We start from the raw sequence: 16096 nt of genomic DNA, 5'->3' as shown, positions 1-16096 counted from the left end.
CCTGCTGGTCTGGTGTGAGTCTGGGCCCGTATATCTGTTGTTTGTATAAGCACTGTAGGGAGTGAGGAGAATTACCTAGCTCATTTTGCAGTTGAAGCATGTGAAAATGTTGAGTAATTTTGGCCCAGGTCCAAATAAATGGACAAACAAGACTTAGATCTTGAGAGTAACTGGGCTTCACCTTCCTGTCGTGTGCCATAGTGTCCAGTGCCTTTGCACTAATCGTGTTTTATCAGTCATAATACATCTTTGTTCAGGAGATTGTCTTGGCTTCGCTTTCCTTCCTGGGGGAATTCATGTTCCCTTTTACCCTGTATTTAGGTATTTGAGATATTCAACCAGAAAAAGACTACATGGGACACATCAGCTGACAGTTTCTAGACTGTTGTGTCTTGAGGCAGAGGAAACTCCTGTCTTAAAACAGGATTTTCCACTCCTGGCACTTGCTTCTTTCCTTGAACAAATTGCTCTCTAAGGAGTCCACTCTGATTTGGATTACTGTGAGGAGTTTTGGTTTTATGGTAAGGGAATATCTGATGGAGAATGATGCTTCCATTGTTTAATTGGCATTGCATAAATGCCTACCAGCCAAAACCATTTTCATCTTGGTAGCAGTACTGAAATAACAACGTAAGGAAGTCCATAGGCTCTCTGTTAAAGGTAGTAGAGGAGGAATATGCCAATACCGAGACTGGAGGAAGTAAATATATGTAGTATAAAAATGTTGATGTCCTTTCAGTTTTTGGAGTGTCTGGTCAGTGGCAGTGGGCGTATCTTCTTGTTCTCAAGTTAGTCCTTGGATGGAACATGGGCCTTTGACTATTTCACAAACCAAAATTAGAGCTGTGATAGATTAGCAAGCAAATTGAATTCCAGTGTCCAGAAGCACATCGTAAGGCTTCTTTTGATATCCGCTCTGTAAAATGCATATGTAGAGGTGGATAATCAGAACACCTAGGATGCCTCGATATTTGCTATAGAAAGAAAAAAATCACATCCATCAGGCCATATCAAAATGAACAATAAAAATATTTTTGTGATTTGGTGGCATGGCAGTTTGACTGAGATGTTAAGTGGCAGCTGAGACAATGGTGGCTAACCAGATCAGCAGTATCTTGAGAAACAAGATTGGTTTAGATATGAGTCATTTAGGATACTTGTATCGGTATAGAAATGAGATTAGTTTGTGTTTGAATATCTTTGTGCAAATCTGCCAGTATCATGTAATTGTTTTGCATGGAAGTATATAAACTCCACTTTAGCATCTGTACTTGAAACTAATTAAACTAACTTTTTGATGGATTCTGCATTTATATGCAATATGTATTTTAAAAACTTCTTTACTTACTGGTAAGTATGCCTTGGAAAACAAGTAAAGTTATGTTTCCTTTTTTCCTCACCTGTGTGACAGTGATGTGAAAAAAACAAAGCACAACAAAGAAGCTTTCCTGTTTTCTTTGCTTTTATTTCTGCAGGCTATGAAATCACCAGAATTAAAAGAACGATTGGAGGAATCAGAAAAGTTGATTCAGGAAATGACTGTCACCTGGGAAGAAAAATTAAGAAAAACTGAGGAGATAGCACAGGTTTGCTGCTTTCTTCCCTGCCCCCCCCCCCTTTTTTTTAAATGAAAAATAGGTTTGTTTCCTTTGTCTGTCAGTTCATAGAGATTGTCTGAATCTCTTCCTCCCCACATTTATGGGTAAGTAGGTCAAGCTTACTGCCCTTTTGAAAAGCTTCACTTAATTCCTGTGATAGCTGAGTGCCTCCCAGATCACTATTCCAGTGACAATAATAAATTGTTACTGTATGCAAATGGAGAAGTTATTTAAAAAGAATAATAATCCATGGATGAGAGGATTACAGGGATTTTGTATTCTTCAGACAGTAAAATTGTTGTTTGTGATGAAAGATGGAGCATTGAGAGCATTAAATGCAAGGTTATGCACAGAGTGCCTCAATACACAAGGCAAAGGGCATTCAGAATATTAAAAAATAGAACTGTTCAGGATCCCTGTGTGTTTTAATACCTCTTATGCTGATGTTTAGGGCCTCAGACCATAATTGAATATGATGGTTACGTTGAAAAATTGTGCAGGTCACCACGATTATTGCATGACACTTCCAATTCTTACCACATGCTTGCTGATGTATATATTTGCAGTAAGGAGCTTTTGAGGGGGAGGACTATTGAAAGATAGGACATGATGAACAGTATGTAATAAATAAGGAGAAAACGGAGCCTCCGGTGCAAAGCCCTCTTGTAGATGATACAATCAGAATAGACTGTGTTGGCTGTAGTTTTAAAGATCCATTGTCAGAAATGCTGCTTGTGACTGGCTTTCAATGCAGATTCGTACCATGGATTTTCCTGCCTGCGTATAAGGGTGAATAATAATAATAATAGTAGTAGTAGTAATAATAATATTTCTGCTTTCACCCTACACAATAGTTTCTAGGCATAGAAACCCTGAGTGTGCGAGGAGGTTGAAAACCTGGAGTAACGGGCTCAACGCTACAGACTAAATCTGCCTTGATGTTTGCATATAGCTGCTTTTTTTAGCTGCCTTCCTTTTTGTCTCTAAATTCTTACTGTGTTATGATGTTTCAGAGCTGGAGTTTCATGAGCCTTGCAACTGTAGAAAAAATTATTTTTTTCAGAGGAGGGTTTGTGCAGTATAAGGCTGTTTCAGGACCGCTTGGAAGCCAGTGGAAAGAACCTGCTGCCGTCTTCAGCAGGCTTATGGAGGCCCAAGGTTAAAGGCATTTACATCGTGGCTTGTCAAGTGATTTTATTTTTGGCCAGTTTCCACCAACATCTGTCTGTCAAATTGTAGCAGGGTAGGCGGGTAGGATGGAGAGATAATTGTAAATCTTTGAGGAAAGGATGATTCCTCATAAAGAATGAGGGCCATCAAAGAGGCAGTTTGTAGAGATGGAGCAGCAGTAAGGGTTCAAAGCCTTAAAGACTATGTGAACAGGCAATTTTTCACATTTTCAGTGAGTATTTGACATATTTTTAATGTATTTTGAATGTTTAAGTTAATTAACATTAGGTCTTGAGCAAAAGTTAACAGAAACTGTCTCATTTTCTTTAAGTTAATCCTGTGAGATCTAGACAGTGGGCCAAGTCTTCCTTTGGGCAACACGTTCTTTATCACTGTAGATAATAAGGAATTATGTGAACTTCAGAGCCTGGCACTGATGATCAGAAGAGAGATCTTTGACATCACACTGCAGTTTTTCCTCTGTTCTTTGTTCTCTCTCTCTCTCTCTCTCATAACACACACAACTTTTCCTTACGAGAACATTATGTTGGTTTTGTAAGTGTGTGGGGAGACAGGGTAGAGAAAATCAAGAGCGAGTTGTGCTTGCTATTCTTTGCAGTTTTAATCTTTGTTACAGCTGGTACAACTCCAATGCTGAACAGAGAATTATACTGAATAGTATGACATACTAGGTTTTTAAATACAAAGCAAACTGGTAGGTAAAGGTCAGAACCTTAATAAACATTCCAGCATTATTCCTACATAATCTCTGCTAATTTTTTTTCTTTTTTTTTAAGTTTCAACATCACAGGGAAAGTGCTGTAGATCTCTTGTATTTTTTTACTTGTTTTACCGTCTCCTGTTTCTGCTTCCCCTTAGTAATTCTGTGAGAGGCCTCCTACGTTCGTTCTTAAAATTTTGTTTGCTGTTGTGGATAGTGAGTCTCATTTCAGTTTCTGTATGATCCTGGGAACAATCTTCAACATTTCTATCTCAGGTTTTTTTTGGTAGAAGAATCCCTTTCTGTTCTTAAGTCAGAAATGTTTAGTGTTCCTCTTTCACTGCTCTAGCCTTCACCCAAACACTTCCCTTTGAAAGACATACATTTTTGCACAGTAATCCTTTGTTGTTGAATTCTATGAAGTCTATTGACAAGAACAAAACACCATCCAAAATGCTACTATTCTTGTTCAGCAGGAAGTGTTATTTGCATTACTTAAATAGCAGGTTGCCAGTTTTTTGTCATTTTGATTGCTCTGGAATAAAAGATAGACATGGAGCTTGACTTGGCAGGGATTTAACTTAACTTGTTGCTTTTTAGCTCAAAAGAGAAAATAAAGGGCTCTAGAGATGTCTTTGTGGTAGCATTTTGCTGTTCCAGTGAGGTCATGGAGAAGCTCCTACAGTACTGCAGTGTGCTGCTCTCAGCTGTTTTCATTTTTCACTAGGAAGATGCAACTCTGTGAGACCACGGCACGTAGCCCTCTGAGACCAGAGGTGGAAGGACAAGAGAAATTACAGATATCCTGATCGAAGCTTGATATAACTAAGGCTTTTGTGTCTAATCTGTTGTGGAAGAAAGAGTTATCTTTTTCAGAAGTAGAAGTCCATCATTTTGTCTTGTGGCTTTGGCAGATAGGAATGCATTTCCGAAGGACTGTACGTCAATCAGCTTAATTTGATGGCTACCCTCTTGCAGGAGCGTCAGAAACAGTTGGAAAGCCTTGGCATATCTCTTCAGTCTTCCGGAATAAAAGTTGGGGATAATAAGTGCTTCCTGGTTAATTTGAATGCAGATCCAGCTCTTAACGAACTTCTGGTGTACTATTTAAAGGTAAAAATAAATATTGAGATATATATATATATATAATTTTTTCTTTTTTTAAATAGAAGTAGGCCTCTAATGCTATTGGCAGAGGTGTACTTAGAGAATTTTATAAAAACTGCATATCTAAAGCATTCTCTGATATTCGCTGCTTCATTAAAAATAATATGAGTACAACCTTTTTATTTAGAATGTAATTCTTCATAGCTGAGGAAGGTTTGGGGATTTAATGTTTTGGGGGTTTTTTGAAGGAAATTTAGAGGTGTTCTCTTTGCAAAACTGCCTCCTGGCTTTGGTTTGGTTGGGATTTTTTTTGGTCTGGTTTTTTTTTTATGCCAGCTTTCACAAGGTTTTAACCGGAAAATTGTTTTATATAAAGATTGAGCATATCAGTCATCAGCTTGCTTCTACGTGTGTAGTCCAAATTCCGCCTACTGTCTTCAGTTTATAAAATGCATTTTTATTCCTCTTCATGCAACTTGCCAGGAGTGAAAATCAAGTTCTGTTCTGCCTTAGCACTTGTGTTGATGTGCAGTCCCTGTTACTGATGTTAAACATAAAACACGTGACATGACTTTTGGACTCTGCGCTGAAACATTTGGGCAGTTTATTCTAGTTTAACAAACTGTAGATGTGATCTGGAGTCAGGAGGAGAAATGAGGTACAACCATTTTTAAGTCACATTTTAGAGTACAAGTTCTAAAAATTTAGCAGTGTAAGAACGTTGGCACTTTGAACTTCACATTAAATCATTCTCTTCCCTTTGAAGTGGTCTATAATAACTCTTAAAACAGCCACAAAATTAGCAATTGGGCTGAAAGATGGTTTTGGTTTAGTCAGTCTTAGGAAATACGTGATCCTCTTTTGTATTAGTCATCGTTGCTCTGTGATATCTCAATGAAAGCAAGGGAAAGAACTTTTTCAATGTTGTACCTGCTAAAAATCATTAAAAAGGACAAAAGAGCTGAGTTCAGGTTTCAGGAGAAGGATTGAATCCTTTCCAGACGCCCTGCACGTAGGTGCCCAGGGTGTGACTCAAGCTGCTACATCAGCCTCGACACTGACAGCTGTTGAAGCAGGGCCAGCTTCTGTCGTATTCATTGTGAACAAGACAGGAGTACAGTGAAGCCAAAGCCTGCTCAGAAAACAAGCCTTGGCCCATCAGTACCAGGAGAAAAGTCTCAGGTGGTACTGCGCTATTTTCCTTTTCTAGAAAAAACCCCTTTGCTTGAGGTAGGTTTTGTGTGTTTCAGTCTTTCATTACTATTTTTTTTAATAACACAAATTTGTTTTCTTTGTTGAGAATTTTGGTGTAGAAATCCCTGTGCTTTGAAATTCTGATAAAATGACATACAGCTGTTTTGCCTAAAATCCTGAGATTAAACTCTTGCTTCTTAGAGTAAATATCTTGCCCACATTCTCTTTAATGCTGAGCTACATATGTACTAGATCTTAAAAGTACTGAAGAACAACTTGATCTGACTTATCTAGACTATTGTATCTCTTCCTCAAAAACTGGAGATGCACAAAAAAGAAATTGATGAATTGGGGCATGTGTGGAGCAATCGTTCATCTGCCAAATCCCTCATGCCTTGAGTACTTCAGGAATTCCTTAAACTGTTGGATGATTTAGATGGAACCTACGTAATAGCCATGGATCTAACCACTGTGAACCTGTCTTAATTCCTCTTTGAACTCCTTTATACTTTTGGCTTCTACAACATCCTGAGGCACTGAATTCCTCTTATATTATAAATTCTATATAAATTATAGAAACCTCTTCATCTTTGGATTTAACTGTTGCCTGTAAACTTTCCTGAGTGCTCCCTACTTGTTACTGTAAGACAAAGCGAGGATTTGCTTGCAACGTTTCGTTCTCCTTTTTCCCTCTAAGGGAAGTATTGAACAGCTTTCAAATTTTGGAACTAGATGACAAGATACATCCAGAAGGAGAATGGATGAGTTAGAACTAGTGAACTTTTGCAATCCATTGCTAACATCTGAATTAATTTTCCCCAGGATCACACGTTAATAGGCTCAGACAACTCTCAAGATATCCAGCTGTGTGGAATGGGAATTCTTCCTGAACACTGCATTATAGACATCACCCCAGAAGGACAGGTTATGTTAACACCTCAGAAAAATACTAGGTAAAGGAATAAACTACAGCTCCATTTGTATAATAATTGTAGTTTTATCTAGTATTTTATGATTAGTGGTGCAAAAAGATAATTAAAAAATAAACTTTTCTATGTGTTCTAAAGTAAGAAAATTCTATTTCTTGTATCCTGCTTTCACATTTTGTTTTAATTGTCATCTACCCCTCTGTCAACTCGTATCTTTCGTTCTAATGAGATTTCTCTCAGTGATAGTGTTTGTAGTCTAAGTTTTCAAAGAGAGGATGAGTAAATTGCATATGCTTTCAGCAAGTAGATATTCACTGATTTGCAGCTGTGTAGATGTAACTATCAAAATTTGAATTAATTTTCTAGGAAATCTGTTGATATGCAAAGAGCTGCTGAAGCATTTGTTGCTTTATTTGATTAAGTAGCAGTACTTGAAAAGCAGATGGTATATTCAAATTGATCACAAAATGACATGCATCATCAGCATCTCCAATAATTTATTGTTAGATACACAAAATTCAACAATTTCACATTTACCCTGTGGTAAAAAAACTACAAAAGTTCATCCTGCTTTGAGCAGGAGATTGGACTGGATGACATCCTGAGATTCCCTTTAAATTTGAGTTATCCTATCATCCTGTTTTCAGACTTAATCTGACTCTGAAATAAAAGTAGTTTCTGATTATTCTAATTAGTTTATTGTCTTTAAGCTATTTCTATAGCAAAGGTCTCTGATATCTTATCCAAATGTTTCTATTTTGTGTCTGTCTGTCAAAGTAGTGTGAAAAGTGTTTATTTCCCGTGGCATGTTTTTTTCAGGCCCCTCATTTTTAAGCTCTAATTATGCACCCCAGACATAGCTGTCATAAAATCTATCCGAAAGTCCTGAACTCCGTAAGCTTAAGCAATTAAAAGAAGCTGAGTTTGAGGAGTTTATGAAACAGCAGAGGGGAGATCAATGAAGTTTCTGGGGATATTTCACCTGTTTGCAATCCATAAACCTGTTCTTCTACCATAACTAGTTACAATCAAGAAAGTAGTACTGGGGAAAAAATGTAAGCCTTATATAGATGCATTTGCTTTAGATTTTTGCCTTTTCACAGGACATTCGTAAATGGTTCTGCGGTCGTGTGTCCTATCCAGCTACATCATGGAGACAGAATACTGTGGGGAAACAACCACTTCTTCAGGTAAAAAAGATATTAAAGACATTGTTAGTTTGCGCCAACTTTGTTTTATCTTAAGGTATATGGAAAGATGTCAGTGGACCCTTCAAGCTGCAGGAGGAGGTGGTTTCTTTTTCATTGGGATTATAAAGGCAATGCTGACTATATTCTTGAATGCTAAATGTTATACCAACTGTGCATGATTTTAATTTCAGAGCACTAGGTTGATTTAACTTGTATTTTCAAGGGACTGTAACCTTGCTGATGAGGACCTTGCTGTAGTTATCAGTACTATTATCTCACTGAAGAGATTTAATTTTTGAGCTGGTAACTGTAATGTGGTTCGGTACCACATTAATACTCAGTACTTTCTCTTCCACGGTGAAAATATTACACCCAAGCTTTGACATGGATAGGTTGCCTTTTGGATTTTGCAGATAAGGTGTTAGATTTTTGACCTATGTTATACAGTGATCTGGGTCTTACAAGGTCACTGTGTTCTCTGTTCCCTGGAGTTCCAGCTCAAGCCATACCTACGACCTTCTTATATCAGACAGGATCAGTGGTAGAAGTTTTCTGTGAACTGCTGTATTCTTGAAACCCTCTGTGGCTGGTCTGAAATACCTTAAAGATCTGTGGATTTAAATGATAATCTAAAACTGAATTTTTTTCTTTTATGCTTAAAAGAAGAATTTTCATTAAAAGTGGGATATAATTTCATTAGTGCCTCTAAATTATTTGGATATGGTACAACTGAAAAAAATCATGGTTATCTTAACTATATAATTAGTAATATCAGGTACTCTCTATTCTTAGAGTGTTGAATAGATTAGTTAGTTTGCCTTGAACTCCTCTGTCTACCCTGAGGAAAACTACACTCATAGGAGATCAACAAATTTTGAAAGGGAAAAAATCTACTGATTTGGATAATCTACTTAAAATTAAGAATCTTTGAAAGCAACCCTGTGTTTCAGAGTTGAGCAATTAATAGTTCTTTAAAAATTTTTCCTCTTATTTGAAGGCTGAATTTGCCAAAGAAGAAAAAGAAGGCCGATCATGAGGATGAAGAGCGAGACAACTCTATGAAGTGCAGTAATAGTGTTGAGCAACTGGACATAGATGGTGACAATTCCAGTGAAGTATCTAGTGAGATTAACTTCAGCTATGAGTATGCCCAGATGGAAGTCACTATGAAGGCACTTGGTAGTAATGGTAAGAAGCGACAGAAATTATTGGAAATATGTACAGAATATGAGGTTACATCTTCAGGGACTCTTAACCACAGACTTTTTCCCTTATAACTTCCTGCTGGAGAATTTTTCTTGTGAATGAATCATTATAGCCATTTTTGTGCTTGAGGGGGAAAAAAACCATCGCAGACTGTTTTGTTTGGCAGTTCTTGTTGAGGAAAAAGCCAAAACTGGAATTGATGGAACTGCGGCCTCAAATCAAAGTGTTTTCACTTTGTTGTTTATTTTTCTTGTGTTGTGTCTCACTCAGGCATTAACTGTAGTCATTTCTGTCTCTGTAAATCATGTTCTTTAGTTTTTGTGGTCTTATGTCGCTGTCCCAGAATGGCATTATTTTGGGAAACAGGAGGAAGTTTTTTTTCAGCTTGGTCTTTCCCTTTTCTCAATTCTCTTAAGTCATCTGTCCAATCTGTTCTGTAGATGTTTATTTTGCTCCACAGTTAAGCAGCATTTCTTTTAATATGCATTACAACAAAAATGTAATCTCTTCCTTCTTTTACATGATAACTATGTTTACTGTCTAGGATGTTCCTCACCATGGATTTCAGTGGCTACTGCAGGCCATAACATGGATAACTGCAGATATAGAATGGGGAAGGGAAGTACCAAATCATAGTAATTTGTGCCTTGCCTAAGGTCATACAGCATATCTGTAGCAGAATGTGGGAAAGATCTCATATTTCCAAGTTCCCTGTCTCTGCCCCATATTCATTACATGACTGTTTCCATTTAATTTTATGGTTACCGGGTATTTGAACCCCAGAAGTACTAGCTTCTTTCTTTTCAACATGTGCTTAGATCCAATGCAGTCAATCTTGCAAAGCCTGGAGCAGCAACATGAAGAGGAGAAGAGATCTGCACTTGAACGACAGAGACTGATGTATGAACATGAACTGGAGCAATTACGAAGGCGATTGTCGCCAGAGAAGCAGCATTTCCGCAGCATGGACAGGTTCTCCTTTCATTCTCCCAGCGCTCAGCAGCGCTTACGGCAGTGGGCAGAGGAGAGGTGGGTAATCAAATCTGACCATCAGGAGTGTTCATTTAAAGTTCTTCAGTGCTAGTGAATTTTGCAAGATTTTAATTGCATTGCACACCTCTGCCAAATTTCTGAGAGGACTCCTGTGGGGGGGTAGGGAGGATGTGGTGAAAATATTAGTCTGAGAACAATCAGACCTATAATGCTAGAAAAGATGAGAAAGAGTGAGTGCCTGCTTTGTTGTTAAGGAGAAACTCTATCCTGATTGGCAACAAATTTGACTAAAGATGAGGTGAGTGGAAGAAATTTTGGGACTCCTATATGAGTTTGTTCTTCTATGGATCATGACTCAGCTGCTGGAAGTTAGTTTTTCCTCTTGACTCACATCCATCTGTCTGACCTGGGCAGGTCCTGGCAACCAGAAGAGTGCAGAAAGAAAAGGGAGTAAGAGGATGATACAAAGAATTTTGATCCGGAGCATTGCAAAAACTGTTTAATAACCACAGAGGGGCCACCATCCTCTTTGCCTCAGGCAATTGCACTGAGGTTGTTTACTTCAGCCTCTGCATGATCTTTTCCAGGATTACTTTCAAAAAGAGCAGCTGCAGGAGGAAGATGAAACTTACCCTAAAACAATGAGTATGGTAAAGACGTTGTAATGAGAAAATACAAATCTAATTTATATGTCTAGAGAAGCAACTTTTGAAATAGAAAATATTTGAGACAGTTGAACAAGGTGTTAGCTGTGTGTCTGGAATATTTTGTGGTACCAGATTCCTGTGCTGCACAGTTGGTGCTCTCTCACGCTTGCCAGGAAGGCCAGTGAGCAAGTGGGTCATGGTGTCTAAATAAACCTTTCTCTGTAAGATGGAACATCCACATGTGTGGTGGGGAAACTCTGGAATAAGCCACACAAGAGCTGACTTTTCAGCAGATGCACGGAGAAGTCTCCAAAGCCAGCAGTATGCTAATGTTCATACTGCTAAATTCGTACAGATAATATTTTTTTTCCTCCAGAAGAAAAACAATTTAATTGACCTGTTTTTTTGTTAAAAAGCTTAATGTCAAGACTCGTTCCTGTCAAGTGATCATTTGTTTTGCACTCAGTTTCAGTACTTAAATGCCATGATTTTTTCTGTCTCCTCCTCCAAATGCCCTTCTTTTAGAGAAGAGATGTTGACCCACAGCCTGAGAAAGCTGCGAGAGCAGATTGTTAAAGCCAATTTGTATGTGAGAGAAGCCAATTTTATCGGAGAGGAGTTGGACAAGAGGACAGAGTATAAAGTTACCCTCCAGATCCCAGCTTCAAGCCTTAATGCTAACAGTAAGGTAAGGTAGCCCTAATGGAACTAAATTGTTGTTCGGTAAGTTTGCCCCTCAGCATTCATATTTGTTGTATTCTGACTTTAATGGTCTAGATAGTTTCCCAGTCTATTCATGTGCATTAAATATGGCTCTGTTAGCGCATGCTACATCCTTATCTTATGTTGTTACCATGAAAATCTTATAATGTGCTAGCTTACTGATAAATGTTTTGGTACAAGACCTTTCCACTGGTGTTGAAGTTCACACTTGCTTCTGTTGCAGAGTGATAAAACCTGTGCAGGTTAGGTAAAATCTGTTTCAAGTATTCATCATCACCTTGTGGACATTTAGCTTTACACCATCCTAGTGAGCTGAGAAAATGCTGTCATCCACATTATGCAGGGAGGAACTGGAGCAGAGAATATTTGAATTATTTGTTCCAGGCATCTTAGAAATTTTGGAAGGAGGGAACTGAACCCAGACTTCATGTCTCAAGCTGGCTACCTAAGCTGGTATTGTTTCTGTTCATGAGGTCAACTCAATATTTTGGTGATACTGAGGCCGTCATTAGTATAGTAGCTGTATTTTATTCCAAGATTAGAATTTTTATCAATTGCTTTAGAAGTTTTTTCTCATCTGCTTGGTTTTCTTGCAGTCTTCTGGCACATCTAGAAACTGGATGGTAAAGAGGGTTAAGTGTCTGCACTAGTTGAAAGTTGCAGACAGTAGTAACCTTAGCTGGAACTCCAGGCCTGCTGTAATTTGAGGATATTTGTGAAATGCTTAAATGTTTCTATTTCTGACGTTTATGTAAGGTGAAAATCCACAGAAACTAGTGCCTGTAGCTGTGATTAGGCTTCGCAGTTAAACTGAACACAAATATACTGTGACAGCCGAATTCCGAGTCTGTCATGCTTGAATTGGGTTGCTTAAGCTAGAATAAAAAAAGAACAAAATCCAGACTTTTCCCAAAGATGTTCTCAGTTTTGTATTGGTTTTAAACTATTTTTTCATTGTTGTGACACGAATTCCTTATTGATATCTCTTTAATTGTTTCACAGAGAGGTGCAATTCTCAGCGAGCCTGCTATTCAGGTGAGAAGGAAAGGGAAAGGCAAACAGATTTGGTCACTGGAAAAGCTGGAGAATCGATTGGTAGATATGAGGGATCTTTACCAGGAGTGGAAAGACTGTGAGGAAGACAACCCAGTAAGTAAACATTACTCCAGTATTGTGCTGATAGAATTACATCCCTGTTAATTTTTTTTGTTTAAGTAGATGTGAGAAAATCTTGGGGGCGGGGGGGGGGGGCGGGGGGGGATATGCAAAGAGATAAGTTTTCCTGAACCTTTTCTTCTCCTAGTACTGAAGCGGATCTTCAGCATTTCATTAACCCTTGTCTTGTCACTTTGATGCTTGTTTGCATGCATAGTTTGGTGACCAAATCGAGCATAAAATAAGAAGCAGTAAGTAAACACAACAGGAGTTGATGTTCAGGCTGACTTCTCCAAATCTGACAACATTAAAGAGAACTTGCTGAGGACAGACCTTATGCTTGGTCCAAAGTAAAATTCAAGCTTCCATTCTTCTTGTGATCTAATCTAGCTTCTTGCTTGAGTCCATTTTTCTTTCATTAGGCTGGTTGCGCAACACTTGGAAAACGGTTTCATGAAAAGTTTGTTTTTCTTACATTATTCTGAATTTGATTGAAGGTGATGAGAGCTTACTTCAGGCGAGCTGATCCATTCTATGATGAGCAGGAAAACCACAGCCTTATCGGAGTAGCCAATGTTTTTCTTGAGTGCCTCTTCTATGATGTGAAGCTACAATATGCTGTGCCAATCATCAATCAGAAGGGAGAGGTTTGTCATTCTTCTATAATCTATCCTTACTCAACTGTTTAATTACAGCCCATGGATCTTATTGCCAGTATATAGTAGATATTTTCCAGTTTCATGTGCACAAGCTTTTTGCTAACAATTTGGAATTATGCAAATCCCATAATAACCTTACTAGAGTTGTTTAGACAGCTCTGAATTCTAGCGTAGTGATTGTGAAAGGAGAAAGCTTTGTGAGCACCTTTCTGAACAAAGCAGCCCAAAATAAATACTTAGTAGAACAAGTATGAGCTATAGCTCCACTGCCTTTCACTGACTACCATCAAGAATAGGCTCTTAAATATATACTGTAAGAACAACTTCAAAGCAAAAGCTAGAGCATACCAGGCAACATTCTCTGTGCTCTGCATCACATGTGCACTTTGCAGACTCTCTAGAGACTGGTGTGAAGGTGAGTGAGATTGCAGTATGGTGTTCTCAAAGTCACTCTAGTGGCTGATTTCTTTATGGTTTTGCAACAAAGGCTTTTTGATTCTTGCTGCAAAGCATTCTTCGCCTGGCGCAACAAATGCACAGTGCAAAACAATAGAAAGGAATAAAATGTTGTCTGCTTACAGACTGGAAACAGCAGTAGTTGTTGTTACCTGAAAAGGGATGAACCTGTCACTGTTTTCTGGCACACAAGTAATTCTTACTCCTTTCTTATCAGGTATCAGGTCGTCTCCACGTTGAAGTTGTTCGAGTGAGTGGAGAAATAGATGATAGGTTGGTTGGAGGCGAGGATAGTCCAGACTGTTCAAATGAAAATGACACTCAGGAGAGAAAACTTGTCTGCCAGGTGAGTTCCAGATATATCCCAGCCTCTGAGAGCAACCTTCTCCCTTTGCATCCCAAGTCTTAAAGAAGTCCCTCGTGCATTGGCCTCTGTACATTAGATGTCTCTTTGTAACCTCATGCACCATGTTTGCTTCCAGTATGCAGCTATATAGGCAGAGTCCTGTCTTTAAACTCAATGATTGACTATATGAAACTGTATTGAAGTTTCAGGATTCCCCCCCCCAAAAAGAGCAAATAACTTAGCAGTACCTAATCATTCAGTCATATGTACAGAGTTTAGTACTTTTGCTGTATTTGTTTTATGGCCTTATGTAATGTCCTGGTGCCCAGCGTTTATCCTGAAGTGCTGCTGCGTGGTCTTTTCTCATGATATTTTGTTTCTGGAGTGGCCGAAATAACACAAAAGAATTAGATGGGTTTTGTTCCTTTCAATCTCCCTGATTTTATTTTAAGTCTGCAAGGTACTCATTAAACTATATTTATCTGCATACAGTCTTACCCCAGAAAGTTTATTGTAGTCTTGGAAGACATGGAAGATCTGTGCACTAGGATTGGAGCTACAATATCTAATTCAAAAAGAGTCACAGAATCTGGTAAACTCCCATTGTTTTGTGAATCATTCTCGCTCAATATTTTTCTCTTTAAATATTCAATATTTTGTGAAATATATACAGGTGTGTTAATTGTTATTGTTAATAATAAAAAGAAAGTTAGCAGGAAGTATTTACTAGCAGTTTTGTGTTGTAGTAAAACGCAAGATAAGCCAAGCTACAGATAAGAAGAGAGGGAGGCAAAAAGCATTAGAGGGAGTGGTCCCCAATTTTGCTGGCTTCTGGATGATATGAACAATTTGAGGGCAGTTGTACTCTTTTCCACTTTTTATCCTGTCCCGTAGAGTTCCATGTGCTTGCAAGCAGTATGGGGCATTGTGTCAGGAAGCATATTCTCCAGAGGATCTTGAGTGCTGCCTTGCTATAGAAGTCTAACTAATTTGATCTTAATTTGACAAATCGAGAGTAGAAGTTTATTAAATAGTATGGTTAATATGATGGCTTTGTTTAGTTCAGAAGGTTATTCAAAACATTTTGTTTCTATTTGGCCTTGATTTTGAAAAAGAGGGGGCAGGCCACTTTTGTATTTTGGGTGTTATTTTTGTATTGTTTCTAGCATCATGGGATAAGGACAACTAGTATCTTAAGGATTTTGCAGAATAAAGGAGCCAGTTTTGGTAGAAGTATGAGATTTTTATTGTATTCCTCTTTAATTACAATGTTTTTTGTGCATCTCACCATTAAAAATGAAGAAAATGTTTTGGTGTGTTTGTAAAATTAATACATTTAGCTTTCACTCCCAAGAAATATGTGCCCGGTGACATCTAGTGGCGACATTCAGCTGATGCACTCAAAATATTGTCTCCAATGTATATCAATGCAGAAATTCGTATTTTGTAAAGTTCTTTATTTTGCTGCCGGTTTTTTTTGGGTTTTTTTTGGATCCTTTGCAGTGGAACAGAACAACATTGTTCTAACAGGAGATATTTTTAGTTCTATGAATAAGTGCTTTTCCTTTGTTTCTCATCTCTTTTCTAGATTAAAATACTCCAGGCTACAGGTTTGCCACAGCACCTCTCCAACTTTGTGTTCTGCAAATATACATTCTGGGATCAACTGGAGCCAGTTAATGTTGCACCTGAGGTGGATCCTTCCGTATCTTCCATCAGCAAGGAGCCACGGTGCATGGTTGTCTTCGATCACTGCAATGTAAATTTTTTTCTATTTTATTAATGAAACTGGAGGCAGAAAAAGCAGGCCTGCACTTGCACAACAGTTGCCTTTTTGCTCTCATTATTGTACTTTGTGAGGCTGATACCCTAATTCCATTTTTTAAAAGAACTTGAAACATCTTCAGAGTCCATATAAGTTTGATTATACTACACTGTTCACTTGTACAAAAATCACAGAAGGTGAAGAAGTGGATTAATAAAGGAAAGCAATCTGTTCAGC

At 38.1% G+C, this 16096-nt stretch overlaps 1 protein-coding gene across 5 annotated transcripts in view; it reads left to right on the top strand.

The window, feature by feature from the left end:
• KIF13B (kinesin family member 13B) overlaps positions 1-16096 on the top strand; it is a 125186-nt gene that overhangs the window by 67235 nt on the left and 41855 nt on the right. For all 5 annotated transcript variants that reach the window (XM_052809273.1, XM_052809271.1, XM_052809270.1 and 2 more), the window contains 11 exons: positions 1476-1586; positions 4468-4602; positions 6613-6743; positions 7823-7909; positions 8907-9097; positions 9934-10144; positions 11281-11443; positions 12481-12627; positions 13131-13280; positions 13966-14094; positions 15683-15853. In XM_052809273.1, coding sequence (XP_052665233.1) covers positions 1476-1586; positions 4468-4602; positions 6613-6743; positions 7823-7909; positions 8907-9097; positions 9934-10144; positions 11281-11443; positions 12481-12627; positions 13131-13280; positions 13966-14094; positions 15683-15853 — 1626 coding nt within the window. The remainder of the gene's footprint in view (positions 1-1475; positions 1587-4467; positions 4603-6612; positions 6744-7822; positions 7910-8906; positions 9098-9933; positions 10145-11280; positions 11444-12480; positions 12628-13130; positions 13281-13965; positions 14095-15682; positions 15854-16096) is intronic.

This window comes from Harpia harpyja, chromosome 15 (assembly GCF_026419915.1).
Source record: "Harpia harpyja isolate bHarHar1 chromosome 15, bHarHar1 primary haplotype, whole genome shotgun sequence".
NCBI classification, from domain to species: Eukaryota; Metazoa; Chordata; class Aves; order Accipitriformes; family Accipitridae; genus Harpia; species Harpia harpyja.
Note: the sequence above shows the minus strand (reverse complement) of the source record. Positions and strands in the feature narration are given on the sequence as shown.